Source organism: Morone saxatilis, unplaced genomic scaffold (genome assembly GCF_004916995.1).
Source record: "Morone saxatilis isolate NCDOM2014 unplaced genomic scaffold, NCSU_SB_2.0 Contig7, whole genome shotgun sequence".
In the NCBI taxonomy this organism is placed as follows: Eukaryota; Metazoa; Chordata; class Actinopteri; family Moronidae; genus Morone; species Morone saxatilis.
The window spans coordinates 12342307-12366131 of record NW_023340246.1 but is presented as its reverse complement, the minus strand read 5'-3'; the positions used below and the strand labels follow the sequence as shown (position 1 = coordinate 12366131).

The 23825-nt window shown below is 38.9% G+C and overlaps 1 protein-coding gene across 1 annotated transcript in view; it reads left to right on the top strand.

The window, feature by feature from the left end:
• map3k5 (mitogen-activated protein kinase kinase kinase 5) overlaps positions 1–23825 on the top strand; it is a 66680-nt gene that overhangs the window by 20071 nt on the left and 22784 nt on the right. The window contains exons 3-13 of the mRNA XM_035678937.1: positions 511–534; positions 5272–5465; positions 7667–7835; positions 9503–9609; positions 14404–14574; positions 17311–17423; positions 18820–18979; positions 20081–20234; positions 20389–20496; positions 21627–21679; positions 22982–23077. Of these exons, the coding sequence (XP_035534830.1) occupies positions 511–534; positions 5272–5465; positions 7667–7835; positions 9503–9609; positions 14404–14574; positions 17311–17423; positions 18820–18979; positions 20081–20234; positions 20389–20496; positions 21627–21679; positions 22982–23077 (1349 nt within the window). The remainder of the gene's footprint in view (positions 1–510; positions 535–5271; positions 5466–7666; positions 7836–9502; positions 9610–14403; positions 14575–17310; positions 17424–18819; positions 18980–20080; positions 20235–20388; positions 20497–21626; positions 21680–22981; positions 23078–23825) is intronic.

Below are 23825 nucleotides of genomic sequence, written 5' to 3'. Positions count from 1 at the left end.
AATACTATCTTTACTACTTATTTACTACTACTACAACATGTTTCTTTATACCAGGCCAAACACTAATTACTCATGTACGGTTAAAAATACTTTGTGGAGTTTATTTTACATTTCCATTGTACACAAAGCCTTAAGGCCTAACAAACATGCATTTCCTTCTCATAAAAGATTTGCAAAACCTTCTTTGAATATTTGGAAACCTACATTTGCTTACTTCAGCTTGTGGTCTTCTTCTTTTACATTATTGGTGCATTTCTACTTGTAATGATGCATTAGTGGCACCAACTGTTACTGCTTGATCCATGCTGCTCTATTGTCACAGCTCTTAACAAGAAACATTCATCAGATATTTGATAAGCAGCCAAACTCCCAAAAAGTCAGTGTAAAATGTTACTGTCTCAGATATTATGTATTAAATTCTATTCGGTAACAGTGTCCAAAACAAAATTGCCCTTAACAGAAAATGTTCTCTACGATCTCTAAATGTCTGTTTCTCCTCTCGTCTTTCAGGACATAATTTGCCAGAAGAACACTGTAAGTACACAAAGCAATGTTTTTTTTTTCTCCTCGCCTTTGCCTTTCACACATTACTCACCCATTGCTCACACATCACACATATTATGTAGTGCAAAGAATATGTTTTTTCACAACGTGCAGGGAGCATAATGTCGAACACCTTATGTTTCTCTTCTTGGTGTTTTATCTTCTGTAGCCTGCTTTTGTTTAGAAGCGGTGATGAATGTTTAGTTTCACAGAAATGTAAAATGAAAACATCTTCTTTTCCATTATCATGATGTTTTTCTCAGATGACAGCTGTATCAAGAGTTACAGTGACTGCATGGGTACAATCTGCATAAAAGGGCACAAGCATTATGAAAATTTGACTTGCAAAAAGTGCAGCATTCAAATAAGGTGCAGCCTTAAAGTTAAGGAAATCCTGTTCCTTACTGACTCACACCTTCCTAATAAAATCTAAAACTGATTTAATGTCTTACTGATACATATTAGATGTAAATATATACATTTATATAAATGTATACTATGTTTTTAGCTGGAAATGTGCTTTGTTTTAGTATTTTGAGGCCATGTCTGTGTAGAAGACAAAGTTGATAGTGTTTTTTATTATAAACCACCTATGAGGCCTGTTACAGTGGGTTCCTAAATTACTACTATTGTCAATGAAAATATGGTAATAAAATGTTAGAAATTAGAAGAATACATATCACAGTTTCCCAGAGCTCAAGGTGACGTTTTCAAATAGCTTGTTTTGTCCAACCAACAGTAAAAATCTAAAGATAAGTTAATTTACAGTGATATAAAACAGAAAAAGCTGAAAGTAACAAATGTTTGCTTGCATTTTTGCTTGATGAATACATTTTACACATTGATTTATTTTCTGTTAGGTAACTTATTCAGTACAAAGTGTGATTAAGACAGAAGCATGGGAGCAGTTCATGTTCAGGAGCGAGATGAAAGGCTTAGCCCTCCTAAGTGGCTTTTCAGAGTGGAAGAAAGTGGCCCTGTGCTGCATGAAACGTACCGATCTCTAACACTGACTCGTACCATGTGAAGAGAGCTGATTATCACCCACCGTGTGAGAGTGTGAGCCCACTGATCTCCCTTATATGCTCTCACTGTCTTTGTTCTCTGGAGCATCTGCTCTTAACTATACCGGTAGAGTTTTTGATCTGTTTTTTTTTTTTTTTTACATTTTCCATCCATTTGAAGGGTATTGTGCTAATTAATAATATCACTTTTAATCAAATTTCATCCTCATTCCCACAGTAAGTAAACCTTGTCAGTTTAATATACATTTTAAAAAATTTTTAAAGATAAAAACAACAAAAGCATGACACTTAAGCTCAAACTTTACAATTAACTATACAGCCCTCTTATTTTTTGTGAGTAACATACATCAAATATAGACACTGTTTATTTCTTATTTAATGTCTTCAGTTTAAGTTAACGTCTTTAGTTAATTGATCGATTATGCAGGCTGAAATAATCAGTCGTCTCCTGTACCTAGTGAGGTAATAAAACATCGATTTCATGAGTCTACTGCTGACGTTTCAATGTTTCTAGCTGACTTGTTTTAAACAAAAACCCTGTATAACAGTCTTAAATATTCATATTATGGCTTCATGCATGATATACTGCTTGAAGGTCGCAGCCTAAAGGTCAGCATCGTCACCAATTAGTGATACGCGTATACGTAAAATATTAGCTTCATTGTACTTGTGTTGCAGGGTGAAGCTAACTAGACGTAGTATTATAGTACACTATTAAAGATAAAAAATATATTAAAATGGTATCAGATGCAAACATACAAAGTGTCTCACATGACAAGTAAAAAGGAAAGATTTGTAAAACAGAACAAACCAGCATGGCTGTGGTTGCAGAAGAGTTTATATTTCCCCACACTCGAGCAAGAAACAGGCACTAAAGTTACTTTCAACTATACAGTATATAATAGCATGTTTGTTTCCATGGAGTGGGGCGTTTGAGTCCTGAGCAGGATTTCTTTTTACGTGACCTGTAATCAAAAAAATTTACAGTCATTAATGATGTGCTGTGTTGTTTGCATTGTTAGTAACGCCAGGTCACTACTGTAGTTAGTAACAGTCACTGTTTGGGGGCGGGGTTTAGTCAACAGTCACTGTTTTACAATGTATTCTGCAGGTGTAAATGTATCTGATTATCCTCCGCTTTTACAAAAGCATGCGTTGTTCATTGTATTTAACAAAGTGCATTTAACTACCCATCATAAATCCAGGTGATTAGCCTCTGTTGGTGTGTATCCAATTACTGTAATTGCATGCACATTGCTTCGTCTGCGTTGGTGTAAATTCACTGACTGTAGCTACCCACTAACTGGGTTCAAATCTGCATTGGCATTAAGCTTCAGGCCTGGGTGCATTATGGGTGGGTTATTAGTCATTATGACTACTTCCTCAATGGGTTAATGACAGAACGGGCATAAAAATGAAGGGCTAACATTAAGTTGTGGTCAGCTCTGTGTGTCTCTTTGTGAAGGTGAGGGAGTGGGCATGCAGCTTCAATACTATCCTGCAAATGGACAGATGGACCATCAGCAAGGCCAACAAACCAGATGACTCACTCACTTAATAACTGAGTCATTCTCAGTCACATTCACCAAATATCCGTGAGCCAGTGCTGTCACATGTGTTTCACTCGCAGCTGAGACACTTGTTACCTGTAAGCTAATAGCGGAGGTTAGCATCAGACCTCCAGCCACTCTTAAATATGCATCGACCTGTAAAAAACAAACCTGTCATGTGATCCCCAGGACAGCATGAATCATACAAAGACAGCGGAGCTAAATATAGCGCCAGGATTTCGCTAACTGGTTGCACCTTACAGAAAAACAGGGGGTCACAGGTTTATTTTTGAAAGGCATGCACCACCACTGCAGCAACCGGTGATGTCATAAACCACTGTTGCACAGGAGGAAGTAGTTATTTGCGGATGGCTTTCATTGCTTCAACGCTGCACCTTCCTTTCACTTCCTTTTTTTTTCTCTTGGCAGAATGAGCAGCAGCAGTGTGCTTTCTCAAAGAGGCTGCTGAAAAGCTGAAACCATGATAGAATATTAAAGCCGTCAGGATGCAGCTGGGTAACAGCCCAACCGCCTTCAGACGCTCTAATGTTGTGTTTCACCACACATCTGACATTCTGGGAATAGCTCTCCTTGAAAAGACCTCGGCTGTTTCTTGAGAATGTCAATAGTGGATTTCCTGCCTCTCTCTCTTTCTCTCTGTGCTGTCTGTAAACACCACACGCACGTGTTTCCTCTTTGTTTATTCAGCAGTGGCGGGCCACCGCAACAGGAGCATCACGACCGCTGCTGGAGGATAATGTTAAGTTAAAAAGCGAATACACATACAGAATACAGAACTCTACCTCCAGACACAAAAACACACATGTATAGAATTAGAGTTAAGTAAATAAAGAACACTTTTAGTGCCACAACTGCAGCTAAAACTGAAACAGACATGAAATGAAATTACTCCTGAATGCCACAGCTGCAGCAAATAACAGAGTACAGCTTCCCACTGCAGGTGAGCAGCAAGACTTCTGTTTCTGCTTGATTTTCAAGAGCACCAGTCTGCATGAACAAGTAGGCTAGGGCTGTATAAATGCACTGCTGTAAGTGTTTGTGGTTGTAAGACAGCAGCTCCTAATGGGACTCTCACCGCTGATGCACATCTGTCTTTCTGTCAGCTGCTTGTTTAGACAGTCAAAACAGTGCCACATAAAAAAAACACTCGTCTGTGTAGACACATCAGAGGCTAACTTCATGTCATTACCTGAAACTGTCTCAAATAGGGGAAACAGCTCAGACTTCCTCTGCTTCCTCCCAATACAATGTAATGTTTTACTGTACAGTGTCTATAAAATATGTTGTGACAACTGTTTGTTACATAATTTAGATAAGGTAATTGTTTAATGAGGGTTTGTATTTACTTTTCTGTAAATGAACACCTTGTACTGTAAGCATATTTTTAACTTCTTATGACACATTGCACTTACAATAGCTCAATATGCCCAATATTAGGAGAACTATAACCTCAAAGATCTGCTTCTAAATAACTTCATAGAATATCATTAGTCTTTTATTGTTATAGCGCGTTGTAATTTGTACATGCACATGTTTAAAAACAAGAAGAAGAAGAAGATATAAAACACGACTATCTGATGTGGCAGAAATACTGGTTCAACTTCAAAGTAAAAGTGAAAATGAAAAGTCAGAAGTACTCGGTTGGTTTCTCTGAAGGACAGTTTTACCAGCTGGTGTCTGTTTCGTCTTTTATGTCATTTTCGACATGTTATGTCTGCCATGCGTGATTTGCACCAGTCTTGATGTTGAGATGGCGTACAATGATGCAAAAAATACAAAATAATCAAATGCATTAAAGCTGAAGTAACAAGCCTGTTTTGAAAATGTAAGGAGTAGAAAATATGGTATAGAAGTCGTTACTTCCCACCTCTGAAGATTATACACATAGCTGCAAACTGCCCTGTCTCAATGTTTGTACATATATCATATAAATGTGTCAAACCAGAGGGGTTTTAGCATGTATTTAGTATATAGTACAACTTGTGCTCTCACAGAATGAGGAGGGAGTTACCCAGTCATCGAGGAACTGTAGATGCTCAAACTTTCAGCACTTTCTTGTCAGTGTTGGCTTAAAAGTTGTTTATTCTTAAAAGCTCTAAAACTCCACTCCGCTGTGTCTCTTGTATCAATAGACATGCTCAGCCAACTACACCTTCATCCCGTACATGGTGACGCCCCACAACAAGGTGTACTGCTGTGAAAGCAGCCTGATGAAGGGCCTGACCGAGCTGATGCAGCCCAGCTTCGAGATGCTGCTGGGACCCATCTGCATGCCGCTGCTCGACCGCTTCGTCCAGCTGCTCAAAGTGTCACAGGCCAACTCCCAGTAAGTATATTAAAGACAATGGCAGGGACCTACAGAAGCAGTCAAAACCTGATCCATTCTGTCCGATAACATTTGGAAAATCTACAAGGGCCACACGATTCCATCATTTAATCCCCATTTAAGTTAGCGGACGAAGCTGGCTACAGAAGTGATCAATCTACATAAATTCCCCATATTAAAATGCCGAAGTTTACAGCAGAAATAAACATGCTTACAGCCTGGTACAATAAACAAATTTCATGACAACTGTACAGGGGGTACATTTTTATGTACATTTTTTTAAGTTATGCAAAATTAAGGGCATGGCTGCTTTGAGTAATAGGTGGGTGCCGTCACAGTCAGCTGTTTTCAGTAACCAGGATTCATTCAACTCGCCTCAGCTCCACACACACTCCACGTCTCTGCCTATTTTTGGATTAGCCGGGTCAGGGCTTCCAAGATGGCGACGGACAGAGTCGACCACACTGAGCTTCACATCGCCCCTCGGAAACCTATAGTCAGATTCCTAAACTCACTTTTGATCAAATATGTAGCTGCTGAATTCTGTCTTTGTAGGGTTAAATAGAAAAGGCTATTTCCTCTCAGGTACTAAAACACTGAGACAAAGCAATTTGTTTGAGGATGAGGAAGCAACAGAAAAAAAAATCTATTTAAAGCTATTCCTGGTAACAAGAAGTTCCTGCAAAGGCCATGTAATATGACTGTTGCTAATTACAGGGCCACGTTGTACATGTTAAATGTTTTGTTATATATGATAAAGGTAATACAGGAAGAGAATATGGTGTTTTTATAGTAAAAAAGCAAGCTGAGGTGTCTGTTGATTTAGGTAGGTAGGCAGGTACATGACAGATGAGGGAAGAAGCCATTATAGCATGATTTCTTCAAGTTCCTGTAGAGCAAAATTTAGCTCACAGGTGTTCATGTTTGAGCAGCACTGTGTCTGTCTTTCTCAGCAGAACAGGCCTTTGTTTCATTATCCCACACTTCCTATTTTTACTTGCGATAATTATTTTTATGTTGTGAATCCCTCAACTTTGACTTGCGTGGTGATCCACATAAGAAAAAAAAAACATTTATCACTGCCTCAGTTGCTGGGGTAATATTTTAGGCTTTCCTGCCAACAGGCGATGCAGCAGCCAGTTAGTTCTAGCTCAGCTCCAAGAATAGTGACTCAGGTTTTACAGGCAGAAAAGAAAGAACATGCACTTTGATGAAGCTTTTGTTATAACGAGTGAGCACTGCAGAGCATTCAGCTCAGACATCACTGTTATCTGACTAGGATACATTCTGTACATTGTGTGAAGGAGCATGACTATTTATAATAGCTATTTATAATGACCTATGGCGCTGAGACCTGTACTGGACTGACACTGTCCTTTTTGTTATAATGGTGTCTTTACTTTATGCTGATGCCTTTTATTGGGCCGACATTGGCCTCTTTTAAATAAAACTGAATGTCAGTCTGTGTCAATGTTGCCAATATGAGGGAGGTTTAATTTAATCTAGTCAGCTAACTCACAAGGAACAGATTTATAAAAAAAACGTAAACGTAAAACGTATTTGCTGAGTCACTGTTTGGCATTTAGGCTTTAACCTTGTCACTCCTTGCAAGGATACACAAAGTTCAGAACCGAAGAGAGCGGGGAGTGACGATAATCCACAGCAGGCGATCATCAGTACATGATCCTTTGATCTTTTTCATTGTTAGTTCTGAGTTTTAATGCTAATACTAAAACTATATGCTGTTTTCAATTAGTTTAGTTTAGTCTTCACCGCCACTGCCATCACTGCAGTCAGCTTCTCCCAGTTAGGATTCCTTCAGTGTTCATCGTTCAGGGTTTTTGTTTTTTTTTACCAGGAATTATCCACAGAGGTTTCTCCTCCAAAACAATCAGAAATCATCAAAAGAATAAGTAAAAAAGACCTCAGAGCATTAAATGTGAGGTTTACTGGAAGTACAATACAATATTTATTCAAACATTTATAAAATATTTCCTCTCCTTCCAACTCATTTAAAACAAGTGGAAATAGTTTGTCTAGCTAGAGAATGATTGCTAGGAAATTAGTAATGTCTCCAGTCATCCAGAATTGCCTTACGAGACACTAAACTACCTAAAAACAAATAGATTACAATGTTAATTGGATTTTTGTTTGTTCTTGAATATAAAAAAAAATAACATACGTATTTTCTTGTCTCACAGCCAGTATTTCCGTGAGACGATTCTGAATGAGATTCGAAAGGCTCGGGAGTTGTACACTGGCATGGAGCTGGCTGCTGAGCTGAACCGCATCCAGCAGCGGCTGGACAACGTGGAGTGCCTTTCAGTCGACATCGTCATCAACCTGCTGCTGACATACAGGGACATCCAGGTACACCTGCTCCGAGTAGCATCTTTAAACATCAGCATATTGTTGTCATTTGTCAAATTAAGTGTGCTGTCTTAGGATAATTAAACAAATTAATTGGTTTTTGCTGGTTAGATGTCATTGATTGTGTTGGTGCTATTATGTCTGTATATGAACAAGGTTGCTTCCTGTTGTTTTACTGAACAGAACAGGAACTCTTGAAGTGGATTTTACTCATTTCAACCTGTCATTCGCCAGAAATCAGTTTAAATCAATTTACAGTGATAGAAAAGTTCCCTCTTCTCGTTCTGTGCCATAAAGCAACCTGCCTTTGTGCTGTAAAACAATCCCTTGGTCTTCCTGCCGCCACAGAGACTGCTCATCCTCTTTATCAAATGCTACCTCTTAGTTTCCTCCACAGAGATAGACAGCAGCAGGAAGATCACAGTGATCTTATCTTCTTATCTTATAATTGAAAGGTTGCACAGAGAATAGCACATAGATTGAAACAGTAGGAAGTAAGAATAAGAATAAGGGCACAGTCCTACTTGAACTTAAACTAAGTCCCAGCAAATGTAAATAGGCTAATTGTTTTCATTACTGATTAATCTGGTAATGTTTTTTTTTATTCTTCATCTGTTTTCACAGAATATAGTAAAAAATTCCCATCACATTGTCCAAGTCCAAGGTGATATCTTTGATGTGTGTCTTTATTTGTCTCATGAACAGTCCAAAACCCCAAAATCTCAAATTGTCAGTGATATAAAACTGAAAAAGGGAGGCAATTACATTACATTACATTGGAGAAGCTGTAACCAGTAAAGGTTTGGGTTTTCAGTTTGAAATATTACTAAAAATATTGAAAGACTTCCAGAATATTGCTGATTAATCTAGTTGACTGAACTGTTCAGCTTTATAAAGCAACATTTCATATCTTTATCTCGCTTTGGGAGGCCAACAATGACATCTGCAACACCTTTCAACATCTCAAAAAGTTTCTAGGATAAACTCTGACGGTATATCAGACAGTCAGCCATCCACTGATACCCCTCTTAAGTTCAAACAAATTGCCAACTAAGTGCCGATGATCTGTGTGTGCTGTTTGTGTCCCTGACCTTGACAGAGGAAGCTACTGTATAAACCTACTGTACAAGTTGGAGGTCACTGCCTCAGCATCAATCTGTCCCCATTACGAGTCGCGTTTTCTCAAACAGAGGCCAATTGCAGACCGCCTGTAGAGTGCTCTAGGCGAAGCTTTTGGTCTGCTCGTCTTAAATCTGCCGCTCTTTCCGCTCTTTAGTCTCCGCATTGCGATGGCGTTCACCGTCCAGATCCGCCCACTCACCACAGGCAGCGCTCAGCCTCATGAATGATTCATTAGAACAACAAGCATTGAGGATGTGCTGAATTATTCAACATGCTTTGGGTATAGTGACTATGTAGGCAAGTAGGAGCAACAAAAATGTGATGAAGGGGCCACTCAATTATTGAAGTGCTTTTGGTGTTAAGCAGACAGTTGAGTCTCAGACAGAATGAATAAAAGGACATCGGAAAATCCCTCCGGCCCCAAAGCAGCTCGGTACCTTGATGAGTTGGAGTGTATGTTTGGAGGACAGTCCAACAGTGTTTAGCGATGGTCGGGGTGAAAGTGCAACAGGAGCTCATACGTGTGTTCTTTACTTATCATCTAGGATTATGAGTCCATCGTGAAGCTGGTGGAGACTCTGGAGAAGCTTCCGACCTTTGACCCCGTGGCTCATCCCCATGTGAAGTTCCACTACGCCTTTGCACTGAATCGGTAAGATGGCGACGAACTTCTTGACACAGCAATACTGATATTGACATATGAAGCAATGTGGTGTGACCGTGGATGTATAAAGAGAGTTGGATACAGCACTGGAAGCAGCGCTCTGTTCTGTGGTGAATGAACATAAAAAGCCCCTTCCTCCTCTAAAGAAATTACCCGAAAAAAAGTTTACTGACTAACCAGAGATGTCTACCGGCTGAGATAACTTCCAGTTTATCCCTCCTATAACTGGAATGGGGATAAAATGATTCATCCGTGTGGTTACGTCTTTAAAATGTTACTGGACTGAATGGATAATAATAATGTACTCACCATTTAACACGACTTTAAATCAAGTTTAAAAACTTTTACCACTTTTTACTGAACCTGAATCATTATCCAGTTTCCACTTCTACATTTTTACCGATGTAGTATTAATCTCTATGTTTTTTTATCTATTATATATTCATACACTATGCAAAGTGCACTTTGAATTGCTTTAGTGTTTGAAATATGCTCTACAGGTAACTCACTTTGGATTACAGATTATGATTTGAACACAGCCACTCTTGTTGTCTTTAGCATAAGGACAATGATTGACTCTGACATATGTCGCACCAATCAACGTCGATGTGTCCAGTAAAAACATTATGATATTAATTTTACTTTATTCAGACTCAAAGAAGACATTATGATATAAATTTTACTTTATTCAAACTCAAAAAATAAATCACAGAATTTGAAGTTACAAGCAGCAGCAGATTCAGGTTACGGAGCTCCCAAGCAGCAGTGACATTAGTAGCATGTGTGGAGCTACTCAATAGAAAGGCAGATGTAGGAGGTTTTAACTGCCTGTTTCTCACCAGCTGCTTTTCTTGTAAACTTCCTGCGGTTTTCGTGGTGCGACTGCCTCGAACAGCAATAAAGCTGTTCTTTAATTTGGCAACGATTGGAAAATGTTTCTGCAGGGTGCCAAGGTACCCGTGTGTTTGCTGTTACTCTCTGGCCCATTACCAGGATGTGATATTGTGTTTGCGAGCTCTTGGCAGCGCACTGGGACATCTTGCGAGACAAATTAATACGATAAGTGTCAATGACAGACACTGTCATCGTGAGGTGCTTCCCTTAGGTTTCGAACAGGACGTCATGAGTACAGACCAACAGCTGTGGGAGGTCTTTTGTGTCGGCTTACCTATTCAACAAAGTAGGATGAGCCACTGTAATTACAATAGCTGTTACATGTGTCTGTTATGTGATGTGCTGTTGCGGCCATCTTAATTTTGGCCACCTCTGATGAGATTAATTGGATGGTTAGGGTGCAGGTTTTTGACTTGACTTGTTACATAATCTAAATTAAAGCAGCATTTTGATTGGGAAAAATATATATTCTGCATATCAAGTGGGCACTTTGACATTATACCCCGAGATGATATTATTCAATTAACGTCTTGAGAGCTTTCCATACCATCTATACTATGGTAACTACTGTATATCCTTTAATATTTCTGGGTAATTTTGGGCAATTTGGAGAATTTTTGCATCAATGTGATGAAGTGGTAGGTATTAATACTCAATTGATTTTCCCTAAAGTGTGCTATACTACACATATATGTATCAGTACTGCTACTACTTATAACATTATTGCAGTATTGTAAGTGTTGCCCTCCCTGAGGTCTCTCATAACTCTGACCCACTTAGATGCCCTGATAATAACCTCCGTTGCCATGGTGAAAACCAACAGCGTTATCTAAGAGAACTTCATATTAGTGGACAGTTTAGTCCCCAACAGTCTTAACAGCTGTCTCTTCCATCCTGAAAAAAAAAAAACATCTTTGACATTTAACCGTGGAAATGACTATATTGAAGTGCGAGTGCAAAATTACTGATATTACTGCAGTCTTCAAAAAGCCGTACCTGTCAGATGTTGGTTTGTAGGTTGTAAGAAGCAGCACAATACAGTGATAAAGCAGAAACATCTGTTTTATTCTGAGGTTGAATGAAATTTCCACTTTAAGTTCAGTCGTATAAATTATCACCTTGACTCTTCTCTCTGAGTTCTTACACAGCAGCGTGCAGCCTCCCACTGAGACCTGAGCTCAATTGATTGGCGATGATTGGTCTGAAGTAGGTGCTCTGCTTTTAAATGAATCTGCAAGGTTAAAGTGTGTGTGTGTGTGTGTGTGTGGACTAATTGGCTCCAGCCTCTTGTCTGCTGCAGGGCAGTGTCCGGCATGTGTGTGTTAAACGCTGCCCGTTGCGCACGGCTCGCTGCTGGGAGCCTGACAGGAGCGAGGGAAGAATCTCCTCCATCCAAATACCAATCAGCTTCTCTGGAGAGAAGAAAGAGAGGAATAAAGACATGCATGAGAATAGAGTAGGTCTTGTCTCCCTGAGCGCTCTTCCCTCTGGACAGTCTCCATGGTAATAGCTGTCAGCTCATATGTTTTATTTAACCTTCACGCTCCGGAGAGGAATCGCGTTATGTTTATCAGGATTCCTTTTTTTTTTTTTCATGACTATCACACATTGTGCCTGTGTGAGACTTAACTTCGCAACTCGTTTCTTTCTTAAGACTGTGTTTTGACGCGTTCAGTAACTCAAAACAAAAATTAGCATGGAGTAGAGGTTAGGAAGTACTTTGCTGCCTACATTGCCATAATATTAAGGAAACTGTTTTTTCCTGATGTTATTAGGGGCATTTGTTGATATTAATAACCCATATGTTATGTAGGTATGTTGACAAGAATGTAAAAATGTGAGAATTATCTTAACTAATAGTCTCTTTATCCTAAGTGATTAATATATCAAATCTGACAGTTGATAATATATAGTGGCCACTAAGGGTGGCGCATTATGCAGCTCAAGTGACTCTTGTTTGACTTAATTTCATTGCTTTGGTGCTTCTGCAAATCAGAACATGATCATCACATGTGATTTTAAAAAGTGTTCAATAGTGTGGCTCTTCTGCCTTTTTCTGATGATTTAGATGTATTCTAGTTTGTTTATTGTCACTGTCAGTGCATAAGATTTGTGCAACAAGTCCTCCAAATATACCCTTCCTATATAAACATATAAGCGCCTGTGTTGTCCACTGTGTGCTGTTTGTGTTTAGAAGTGATTTGATAGTCCCCTCATTGATGTGAATGGGGAAGACTAAACATTAGAAACACCTCTCAGACTAATGTAGTACGAGTCAACGACACCTAAACCTACAGCTTCCAAAATGGGCATAAAATTGAATCAACACAATGGAACATTAGCCTTCATTAGGCTGAACTTAATGCAAGGCTGCTGTATTAGACTTAGTTAATTAAGTGTACCCAATAAACTGACAAGTGAGGTTATAATTAATTATATGTGTGAATCAGAGCTTCTATTTATCGAAAATTGTGCTCAGAATTAAAATTGTGAGTAAATTAACTTAGGTAATTTGATTGATTTTGGCTTATTGTCCAACCTTGATTGCTTTTAAACACACTTTTCTGTTCTTTTAGTTTCTGTTATTTTCTGATTTAGACTGATCAGAACAGGAAGCTTTCATGAACAGACATTTATATAATTCAATTAATTACCACCATAAGAGGTCGCAGTTAATTTCCCAGTGAGAGACTCCTTCCTCCCTCTGTTTTCTTTTTGAGTGGGTTACTCATTATACTGTTGAGTTCCTATTATTTCCTTATAGGTTAGTTACAACAGAACCTTCAGCGCCTGAATGATCCATTGCAGTAAAGTTAGAGGCTCACAGTACTAAATAAAAGTGCTCATTCTTTAAATGAACCCAGTAACCTCAGTAATCTAAGTCAGTCATGGCCTCCTATGTGCCAGGTATCACTGTCTCACAACAATAGCTGTGCAGCTGTTCCCTAGCTACACACACACATACAAACATACACACAATTATGTGCTTACACAAGTACTCCAGTGGTTTAGGAATCGGTAGTTATCTTTTAAAGTGTCCCGTTCCCACATTGAAATATCAGAAAAAAGAATTCTTTAATGTTCACATTATTTTGTAAATGTGGACGATATCAGATTCTAGTGTGAACAGGTCACTGTGCCGAAGTGACCTGCATGAAGAATGTCAGTCTAGAGTCACGTAAAAGTCACATGAATTCAATCAGACCGGTATTTGATTGGACCACATATTAAAGTGTCCTGAATCAGGACTCAAAAGATAAGATTAAATTAGATTTTGCTGTCAAGACAAAACCAGATCTAAGACAAAAAAGTGAGTGCTACATGACCTTCTTCTTTTAATCTTTTAATGGACTGTAAAAGCTTTAATCTAGCTCCCCAATTCTTAATTTTTATTATTCTCATTCATTATATATCATAGGATATACAAGGTCTGATGTAAATGCAGCTAATGTCACCTTTAGGGACTTGAGAGTACTCCAGGATTCAGCCGTTCCATAGGTTTGGGGAACTTAAATGTTCATTGCAGAGGCCAAAATGAACGTCAAGCTCCAAAAACACAATCCTACACTTCCCATAATGCAACTCAATGAGGTCTTTTCATCTCCCTCCAGAGCCCCAGAAGACTCTATACAACTATCTCCACATGACTAATATAGTGTTGATATTGGCGGAGTGCCCTTTTAAGATTAGGATGGTGTGATGTCTTAACACTTAATAAGTGTTAATAGTCACAAATACCCACAGCAGTTTTCCGCTGACACACATCTGCATAGATATTCTGCTCAAAACTGATTCGCTTTTGCGTCATTGCTACTGGAAAATATCTCAATCAGTTAAAAAAAAATGTCTGAACTGTAATTTACCTTCTTTCTGACATTGTGTGTGTAGGAGGAACCTACTGGGCGACAGACAGAAGGCTCTGGACATAATGTTGCCCCTGGTAGAAGGCGATGAGCAGGTAGCCTCGGACATCTACTGCCTGGTGGGACGGATCTATAAGGACATGTTCCTGGAGTCTCACTTCACTGACACAAAGAGCAGAGACAGCGGCGCACTTTGGTGAGAGAGCCCAGCAGGATGTCAGTGTGTTTGAGTGTGTATGTGTGTGTGTGTGTGTGTGTGTGTGTGACATTTCTGTTCAGGCGAACAGTTGGTTCATCCAGACACTAAGTCACATATAAATATTGTTATAAGAAATGTTCCAAAGGGCATGATGCATGATAGATCCCTTTAAGGTGACTCTCTGGATGGTGGCACCACAGTATTAAGGGTGTACTGTAAATGGTGCCATGAATAAAGGACTCTTTAATAGCTGTTATCATGAAGGAGGGTAAAAACCTTTGTCAAGTGAGGGGAATTATAAGTTTCATTCAGGGAAACAGGCGGGCCACAAGTCTGCAAATGACAGCTCATTACAGCGGTGACATGCAACACCGCACGACTTGTTACACCTGAAAGCAAATGTGCAAAAGCATGAGAACAACATTCAAAGGTTCCTCCACTATATCTCAGAGGGATATACTGTTCTTTTTATTCCACTACATTTTGTCCGATATCTTTAGTTACTAGTTACTTTACAGATTAAAAATATGCATAACCTTCCTGTCCAGTGATAAACTGAAGGATTATGTTCCTTTTATTCTCATGGATATTAAGTTATTATTAAATTGGATATTAAGTTATTATTAAATCTCTTGGATTAGCTGGAAAATGCATCACCACAAAGCTGAAAAAAGTCGACTTTATATATGTGGCACTCACAGGACATAAACACCACAAACATATGATAATATTATAGAATATGATGCATCACTGTAGATTAAACTCCCAAAAAGTCTCTACAGTAGTTAAAATCAGCTTGACTTTAAATGTCTACAACAGTAAAATGCACAATACACATTAATGCAGTAATATTAATCCAAAAACATCATAGTCAAACTGACAGGGGCCATGTTACTGCATGATTTTTGCTGATTATACTCCCTTCCTTTTCTGTAAGTAAGGTTTTGAATGTAGGGCTTTATTTTCACAGTGTGGTATTAGTACTTTTTTACGTAAGAAAAGGATCCGAAAACTTCTTTCACCACCGGAGATAAAACGAGATAACGAGATAATTCAAGAGTTAAAATGACAGTGAAGCAGACAGGAAACAGGGACAAGAGAGGGGTATGACACACAACAAAGGTCACCAACTGGAGTCGAGTTGGCGACTGTTGCGACCATGCGGCCATGTGCTGTAATCACTCAGCTACCAAGGCGATCTGTTGTTCCCTCTTTAAATAGCTTTAATCACTAAAATGTGTGTGAAGGTTAAAGAGTTTTACATTTTATGTAGTTAAGTAAGTGATTAGTAATAGGTCAAGTTTTGTATAATCTAATATAGACCCCCCTACATGTAATTTCTTTTTTTTTTTACTCATTTAGCTCTGTTTGTTGTTGTTTTTAACATACTAATATAAATGAAAACATAATTATACACAAACGGGAGGACACAGTTTCGTAGTGGAGGCGTCATTCAAAGGTCTGCCATATTTTCTTAGATTTTTCAAGGGAACAAACAAGCACCTGAACTTTTCTAATTTAAGGTGCTGCATCACTTCCCTCAGCCACAGAATGTGAGCAGAGGTTTGTGGCCTTTTTCAGTTCTGTAAAATAAACCTGCTTTCTTTAGTGTCACAAAGGTTGAAGCATGTCTGTTGTTATTGTTTAATTTCTATACATTGAGACTGATTTTGAAAAACTCAGTACAGATTAATCTTTGATGAGCATTTTTTATTTTCGGAAGCTGCTCACAGAATAATATGTCATGTCTCAAAATGTCCCAGCATTCAATCTGTTTTTCATAAATCTCCATAAAAATGTAAATATTAGTTGTCATACATTTGTTCACCAAGAGACCAAGAACAGAGTGAGAGGATATCTGTAGTTTGCTTACATCATTCTGGACTTAATATCTAATTGGAATTTGGCTAAATGTGACTTGGACCCATTTAGTCTATGAATCTTAAGGAATTGTGTCTTAAACACACTAAAGATTAATTACTTCTAATTAAAGTTTCCTGCTAAATATCATAAGAAAGTGAGAGTGGGGTGTATTTCAATCTACAAGTCGATGACCAAACTTTGAACAGACCTTTGGGTGATAAAGCTGGATGTTCAAAGAGTTTGCTGCTAAAAGTCCCGCAGGATCTGTTTGATGTTCGTGATTCAGCACAGAGTGAGATGTTTATAAAGGGTTTCCAGCACCTTGTTGAATCCCAGTCTTGAATCCAGGAATTAAGGCTGTTCTGGGGCAAATCAGGGTATTACTTGGTAATAGTTATTTATCCCTTATGAGTATCTCATGTTAGCATATAGAGGCTAACAACAGCTGATGGAAGTTGACTTAATAACAGAGGCTGCTGATTGCCTTCTTCTGGAAATAGCTCTTAAGACCTCATATCTTTGTCGATTGAATATGCCGCTTGCATTATCGAGCTCCCATCTGCCTATTATTTTCAGTTCCATGTCACAACTTGGCAGAGGCCCCTAATAACATTCACACCCCTTCCTTCAGCACACAACAGATTGCTCATTAAATAAATGAAATTTCTTGTTTTGCGAGGGTGCTCACAGTTGCGGTTTGGCGTTCTGTGGTCCCAACTCAATATGGCTGTAATTGTTTTTTCTAACTTGAAGTGTCTCAGGAAGCCGGGGGACCCCCGTGAAGCCATCCATTATCTCAGAGATGCTTGGGATTTGAAATGACGCAAGGAAAGTGTTTATTGGAATATTTTTTTTTTCTTTTTCTTGCAGGTTTAAAAAGGGGTTTGAGTCAGAGCCTACACTACACTCTGGTATCAACTATGCTGTTTTACTCCTGGCATCCGGACACCAGTTTGACACATCCTTTGAGCTTCGCAAAGTCGGTAAGTGGAAGCTAGAATGTCCTTGCGTTGTTAGATATGGTCTGTCCAGGGAAAAAAACTGTACTAAAGGAAATCTTTTATTATATTTTATTATTTGCATCCATACATGGAAATATGAAGGATACATCTGCTCTTATTAGTAGTTTAATTTAAAAATGATTGTGTCTAACGTTAAAGGCGTCACTTATATTAACAAACCCAAAGTGAATTATCACCTGACTTTGAAGTTCCTCTCAGGTCTACAGAGTGTTTTAGCGTCTTTCAGCTCATTGTTTTTGTTTAACTAAAATCCTACTGTATGGTACCTGTTCAGCACCGAACGGCGGAAGCAACTAGCTTGTGAACACAGTGAAACCTTTAGCTGTTAAAGAGCCAGCTAATGAGTTCCTAGAGACCAAAACAGAGCTAAAAGGAAAGTGAATGTTGGACCTGGATTCATCAAGTGACCAGAAACACGACTCCAAATGAATGATATTGCTGCTTTGTGCCTGCTGGATGTAAAAATAGACAACAGTTTCTTAACTGGTCCGCCTTTTCAGCTTTAATCAGTGATGATATGCCAATGTTGTCCTCATCCCACAAGGGAAATATGTGCCTCTTTAAGTAGCTAATAGCTCTAAAATGTTCACTAGCTAGTTGCTCACTGTGTCTGTCGGCTACTGGGAAATGTAGCATTGAATTGTTTTTTGCTGAAAACAGCTATTAACCATAAGCCATTAACAACGCTATGAGAGCAATGAGTGAACAATAAGCTGAAAGAAGCTATATAGCTCCACAGAGCTCAGGGGAACTGCATAATGCTCTGTGGATTGATCATTACAAGCACTCAGCACCTGTCACATTACACATGCAGTAGTTGTTTGATCCACTGTGTTATAAAATTATTGATTATAGCTGCTTTAAAAAAGAAAAATCTACATTATACATTATACATGGCAACATTCCCTCCTGTTGCAAGCAAGCATGCTGTTAAGCCCTTGTTCCCAATCTTCTGCTTTTGACCTGAAATCTGAGGCTCAGAGGAGCTCAGGAATGTGGAAGGCAGAAAAAGCAGTCCTGGGAATCAGCCTGCAGTTCCTTAAATTAGCCCCACCCTCTGTCCCTGTAGACCCTGCTTACCCTGACACTTATCCCTACGACCCCCTCCTGCCTCTCCAAATGGCTGGTTACTGCAGCAGGACAAGTAGCGGCAGCTTCCCTCACCAGCAGCCAAGAACGCTATCACAATTACCTTTAAATTCTTGCAGAATACAATGACAAATCATGTAGTTAGATCACTGTGCTGCAAGTTGTGGCACATTTTTTTGCCTTTTCCTGCTACAGTCTTTCCTCAACTGTCTTGTCTGCTTAAAATCTCAGTTTGGGAGGGGAAAGTTAACTCTTTGTTGCTTTCCAGGAGTGAAGCTGAGCAGCCTGTTGGGGAAAAAAGGCAGCCTGGATAAGCTTCAGAGCTACTGGGATGTGGGCTTCTTCCTGGGCGCCAGCATCCTGGCCTGCGACAACACCAGGGTCATCCAAGCCTCTGAGAAACTCTTCAAACTTAAAGCCCCCGTCTGGTGAGAACACTGATAAGCCGTTCTCAGATTAGCGTGCCGCAAAAACACAGTTTAGACCGCATCCATCAGCAAGTGTGTGACTCTGCTTTCCCTTGAAACCACAGTGGCCATCTGTGACCATTGTGCAAGCATTTGGTGTGTTTCGCTTTGTAGAAAAAAAATATTACAAGGAAACTCACGTTGCTCATTTGAAAAGCACCTCTGTCTTTACATGGATTTGATAAATATACCAGCCAGGTGTTGTGACACTTTGTGAGGAGTTTGAATTGTATTACAGTGCAAATAATTTGCTCAGGAGTCACAACTAGAAACAAGCAGTTTGACATTATAGGCGTGCAGAGATTAGTGAGAGGATAAACTGTTAAAATTACCTCCAGCTCTTCCCTAATTTTGCCAACATGATTACTACCATGAAAAACAGTTTGACCTTTTTTGTTTCAGTGGAATTTTTTCCTGTTTAGACATGACCAAAACCTTTCCTAAACAAAAACTTTAACCTAACCTGCGAGGGTAAAGGTATTGTGTTTTTAATGGCAAAACAGGAAAATAAGGCCAATTATTATCCTTTAATCATATGAAAATAACTTCTCACATTCTCACATAATCCTTTCACAGTGGAGGAACAAAGTTCTAACTATTTGCAATACATAAAATCAGTCTATATCCATTCCTCAAGACTTTATGAGACTGTGTCAGATGTGCAACATGTGGAGGGGTACAGTAAACTGCAGCTTGTTTTTTGTTGTGCTTAAGACCCTGCTGTTCTTTATTTGTGTTAGTGCTGTGAAAACTCTTTAAGTTTCCATTAATGTCACAAAGAAAAATGAGCCCCAGCATGGAAACACAATCACATGGTGTTGTTTGTTTCTGTGATCTTTCTTGATCTATGCTCATGGGTTGAAAACAATATAATACACATGCACATTTTTTGCCAGTAAGTTATTTTGTGTATAATAACATATGATTTTATTACGAGCAATGGGATGCCAATAACATTTCCTGTAGTTGTGACATTTGGTTAAATAAAGATTGGGTTTCAGATTTTTCAGGGCACAGCTGGTAAATGTTTATTCTTTTATATTTATCTCTGGTTGGTTCCAGGTATCTGCGCTCGCTGGTGGAGACCATTTTGATCTACCAACAGTTTAAGAAACCCGGCGTGGAGCAGCCGGCCCCCAAGCAGGAGCTTGTGGACTTCTGGATGGACTTTCTGGTGGAGGCCACCAAGAAAGACGTCTCCTCTGTCCGATTTCCAGTAAGTGACTCCAGCCAAGGAACCAGTTAACCCAAAGTGATGCACCTCCGGGTCAATATGTTTAATATGTTGAATCAAAAGAAAAAGATGCTCAGCAAACTTTCATTGCTTAAATAAAGGACAAAGTATAATTTTACATTCATCTCTTCTCTAGGTGTTGATATTAGAGCCCACTAAAGTGTACCAGCCTTCATATTTGTCCATCAATAAAGACGTGGATGACAACACGGTGTCTATCTGGCATGTTGCTCCTGATGACAAGGTGGGTGTCTGTCCTGTATCTCTTCCAGCTACTTTTTTCTTACCGTTTGTTTAATTGCTCCAAATTCCAAAAATCATTTGCACTAAATTGACAATTTCTTACCAGTAATAATCTGTTCCTGAATCTAACATGAAACACTTAAACATGGATTACCTCGAGAAACATCTATCCTCACTTTCTGTTGTTTGAAATACCTGCACTACCTTTTTGAATTTGCATAAGGCAATTGCTGTATAATATTATTGGGTGGGTCTTAGAGAAACATAGTATGTTTGGGAGATTTCTACTTATATATAGCTATTACAGCTTGGAGCTCAATTCCAAGTATGGGAAGATGGCTTTCTCCATGCTAGCATGTTGGCGTACATTATTCTGAGCTATACAGTAGAAGTGAGAAAGAGTCTAAAATGATTTGCAGTTAAGTTTTGTGCTTGTGTTTTTGTTAAGATGTAAGATAATTATGCATGAAATATGATACAAAGGCTGTTAGTAAACAACGACTGCTCAACTTGTCTGATAGGAAGTGAAACTGGTGTGTGATCATCACACCACAGCCACAGAACAGGCTTGTTTCTGATTGGCTAGTCATGAATTCAAACAAAATCATACATTCATACACCTCAAACATGCTCTGTGTCGTGCTGCAAGTCACCATAACATGAAATGCTTTACATTATATAAACTAATGATTAAATTAAAAGGTGTTCATCATGTTTGCCAACAAAAGTTAACAGATGGAAGATTAATGTCAGTTTTCCTGTTCTTTTATCTTGGGTTAGATGCAATGCTGTGATAATCTACTCTTGTTTCCTGTCATGAAGTTCTTTGCCTCTGCTTCATTGATTATTTTTCTCATACTGTTGAACATTATTGCTTCCCTACACGGTGGCACATAAATAAAAGTGGTTGCTCACCAGAAATTGATCCTAGTAAACCTACTGCATCAGCTACACTGACTTTATTTAATTCATGTGCTATAGCCAGTGTAATAAAAACCACTAATGTCTTTTTATTACTGTAAGGTCAATCAGCACATGTTGTGTAATGCTACTACTATCAATCTGCTGTGATCAGTCAGTGTGGTGTATTCCCAGAAGCTGTAATGATATTTGTTTCGATCTATCCTGCAGCACAAGGGGATTCATGAGTGGAACTTCAGCGCCACATCAGTACGAGGTGTCAGGTCAGTGTCTGCTGTCTTTATATGACACACGTCACAACAATGATTTCACACCTGTCTTTTGAGGGTGATCAGTTTAAATTTATCATCAGATAGTGGTTTGGAAGAAAAATGTTTAGCTCCGCTATGTCTCTACAGTGAGATATAGAAATCAAATCATTTCTTACATTATGTTGGTTTTCCATTATTATTATTGAATAAAAGGTAAAAGTCTCATCAAGATTAAAATCTCTTTCTCAGGAGAGACCTGGCGAGGAAGTCAACATAAACTTGTCCTACTTTGTCTTATAACAAAAGCATAACAAACAACAAAAATAGGATAGAAACTAGGAGGACACTCCACCCTGTGATTTGGATCTTATTGTGGCACTAAACGACTGTACAAACCAGTCTGATAGTTATTCAGATATTTCAGTCTGAATATAAATATAAATATGTGAAGGATTCACTTTATGGTCTAACATGTTATGTGTGCAGAGGTATGTGAGCATGCATCAAAGTATTTTATTAAATGCTTTTGCAATGTGCAGTTGTAAATGACCTAAGAGCATACAGATTGTATTATTTATTACATTACTATCACTTCGACTCTCCCAGCGCCAGACTGTATCAGAGTGCTCCATTAATACCACAGACAGTCTACCATAGACAGTTTTTGTGATGTCTTCTCTGTGCCTCCTTTTCCACAGTCCTCAAAGGAATTCGGTGTCAGATCAGGGAGAAGTGAAGGGCTGTGCTCACATGTTGCTAGGGAACGACTCATTCTCAGTGCCCACTCAGCCTGCAGACAGCAAGCAGGACACAAAAGCAGCTATGCGAGCAACAATACGACCACACATACAGTCGTGTTGTTGTCTGGCTCAGCAGCTCTGGCCTTGGCACACTGGCTAGGTATTGGACAAGTGCTCATCGCAGCGGATAAAAGTTTCCATTTAGTTGTTGAATCGAAGCTCTCTCCATCTTTGGTGCAGGAATTCAGCATCCTTTAATTTGGCAACAAGTTCTGTGTTTGTTCCAGATGCAGAATTTGTCAAGAAAATAACTATAACTGGTGCTGCAGCTCATACTCATAATCCTGCATCCTCACTCACTAAGATGTATTATTGTTATGTCTGTGAGTACATACTGCATTTGTCACATCACCTGGGGTTTATATTCTGATGACCATCCACATGAAGTGACAGTCTTTTATTTAATACCAGAGATTTATTGGGTGATGTCTAGTGAAAGGCTTCATTCATTCTCTAGGTCGTATCTGCTCTCATGGGATTATTGTCCAACTAAATGTGAACTGTTTCTCCTCAGCATCTCCAAGTTTGACGAGCGCAGTGCCTTCCTCTACGTCCTTCACAATGCAGAGGACTTCCAGATCTATTTCTGTACAGAGATGCACTGTAAAAGGTCTGTTCTCATTCTATCTGTGTTTGTTTGACATCAATACACTCATTAGGTGCTTGTCTCAAATAGTTAGTCGACTATTAGTCGCGTTAACACTGTACATTATTTAATTAGCTTTTCCTATTACTTTGATATATATATTATTTGGTTTTATAAGTCAGAAATTGATAATTAGCTTAAAATAAGAACATAACTGTCACCAGTTTTATTAAATGGCTCTAAATCTCAGAGCGTCTCAGTAGCTCACCTGGTAGAACATGTCCCCTATGTACTTAGACTGAGTCCTTACCGCAGTGGCCTGGGTTCAGTTCCAGCCTGTGGCCCTTTTCTGCATGTCATCCCCTCTCTCTAACCTTCAGCTGTCTGTATCCTTTAAATGTATGTAAAAAATAATAATAATAATAATGGCTCTAAAGCTGAAAAAAGGGATGTAAATGTATAGAAGAGGCTCTTTGTGGTGTTTGTTGGATAAACTTACAACCAGACCAAGGCTCTGTGAGCTAAATGCTAATATTACCATGCTAACATGTGAGTCAGATTTTAGAGGAACACAGTAGTAATGAAGTCTCTATTAAGTGTTTAACTAATGGCTGTATTAATGGTGAGTCAATCATCTGCTCAAGCTTTATAAATCAGTTATAATCCATTATTAAGAGCAACTTTTGGGTTGCCAGATTGTGAAAAAATCCCTCTGACTGATTTGACCTCATGACTACTGCTTCTGGAAAAGAGCTGCAACAAACGACTGCAT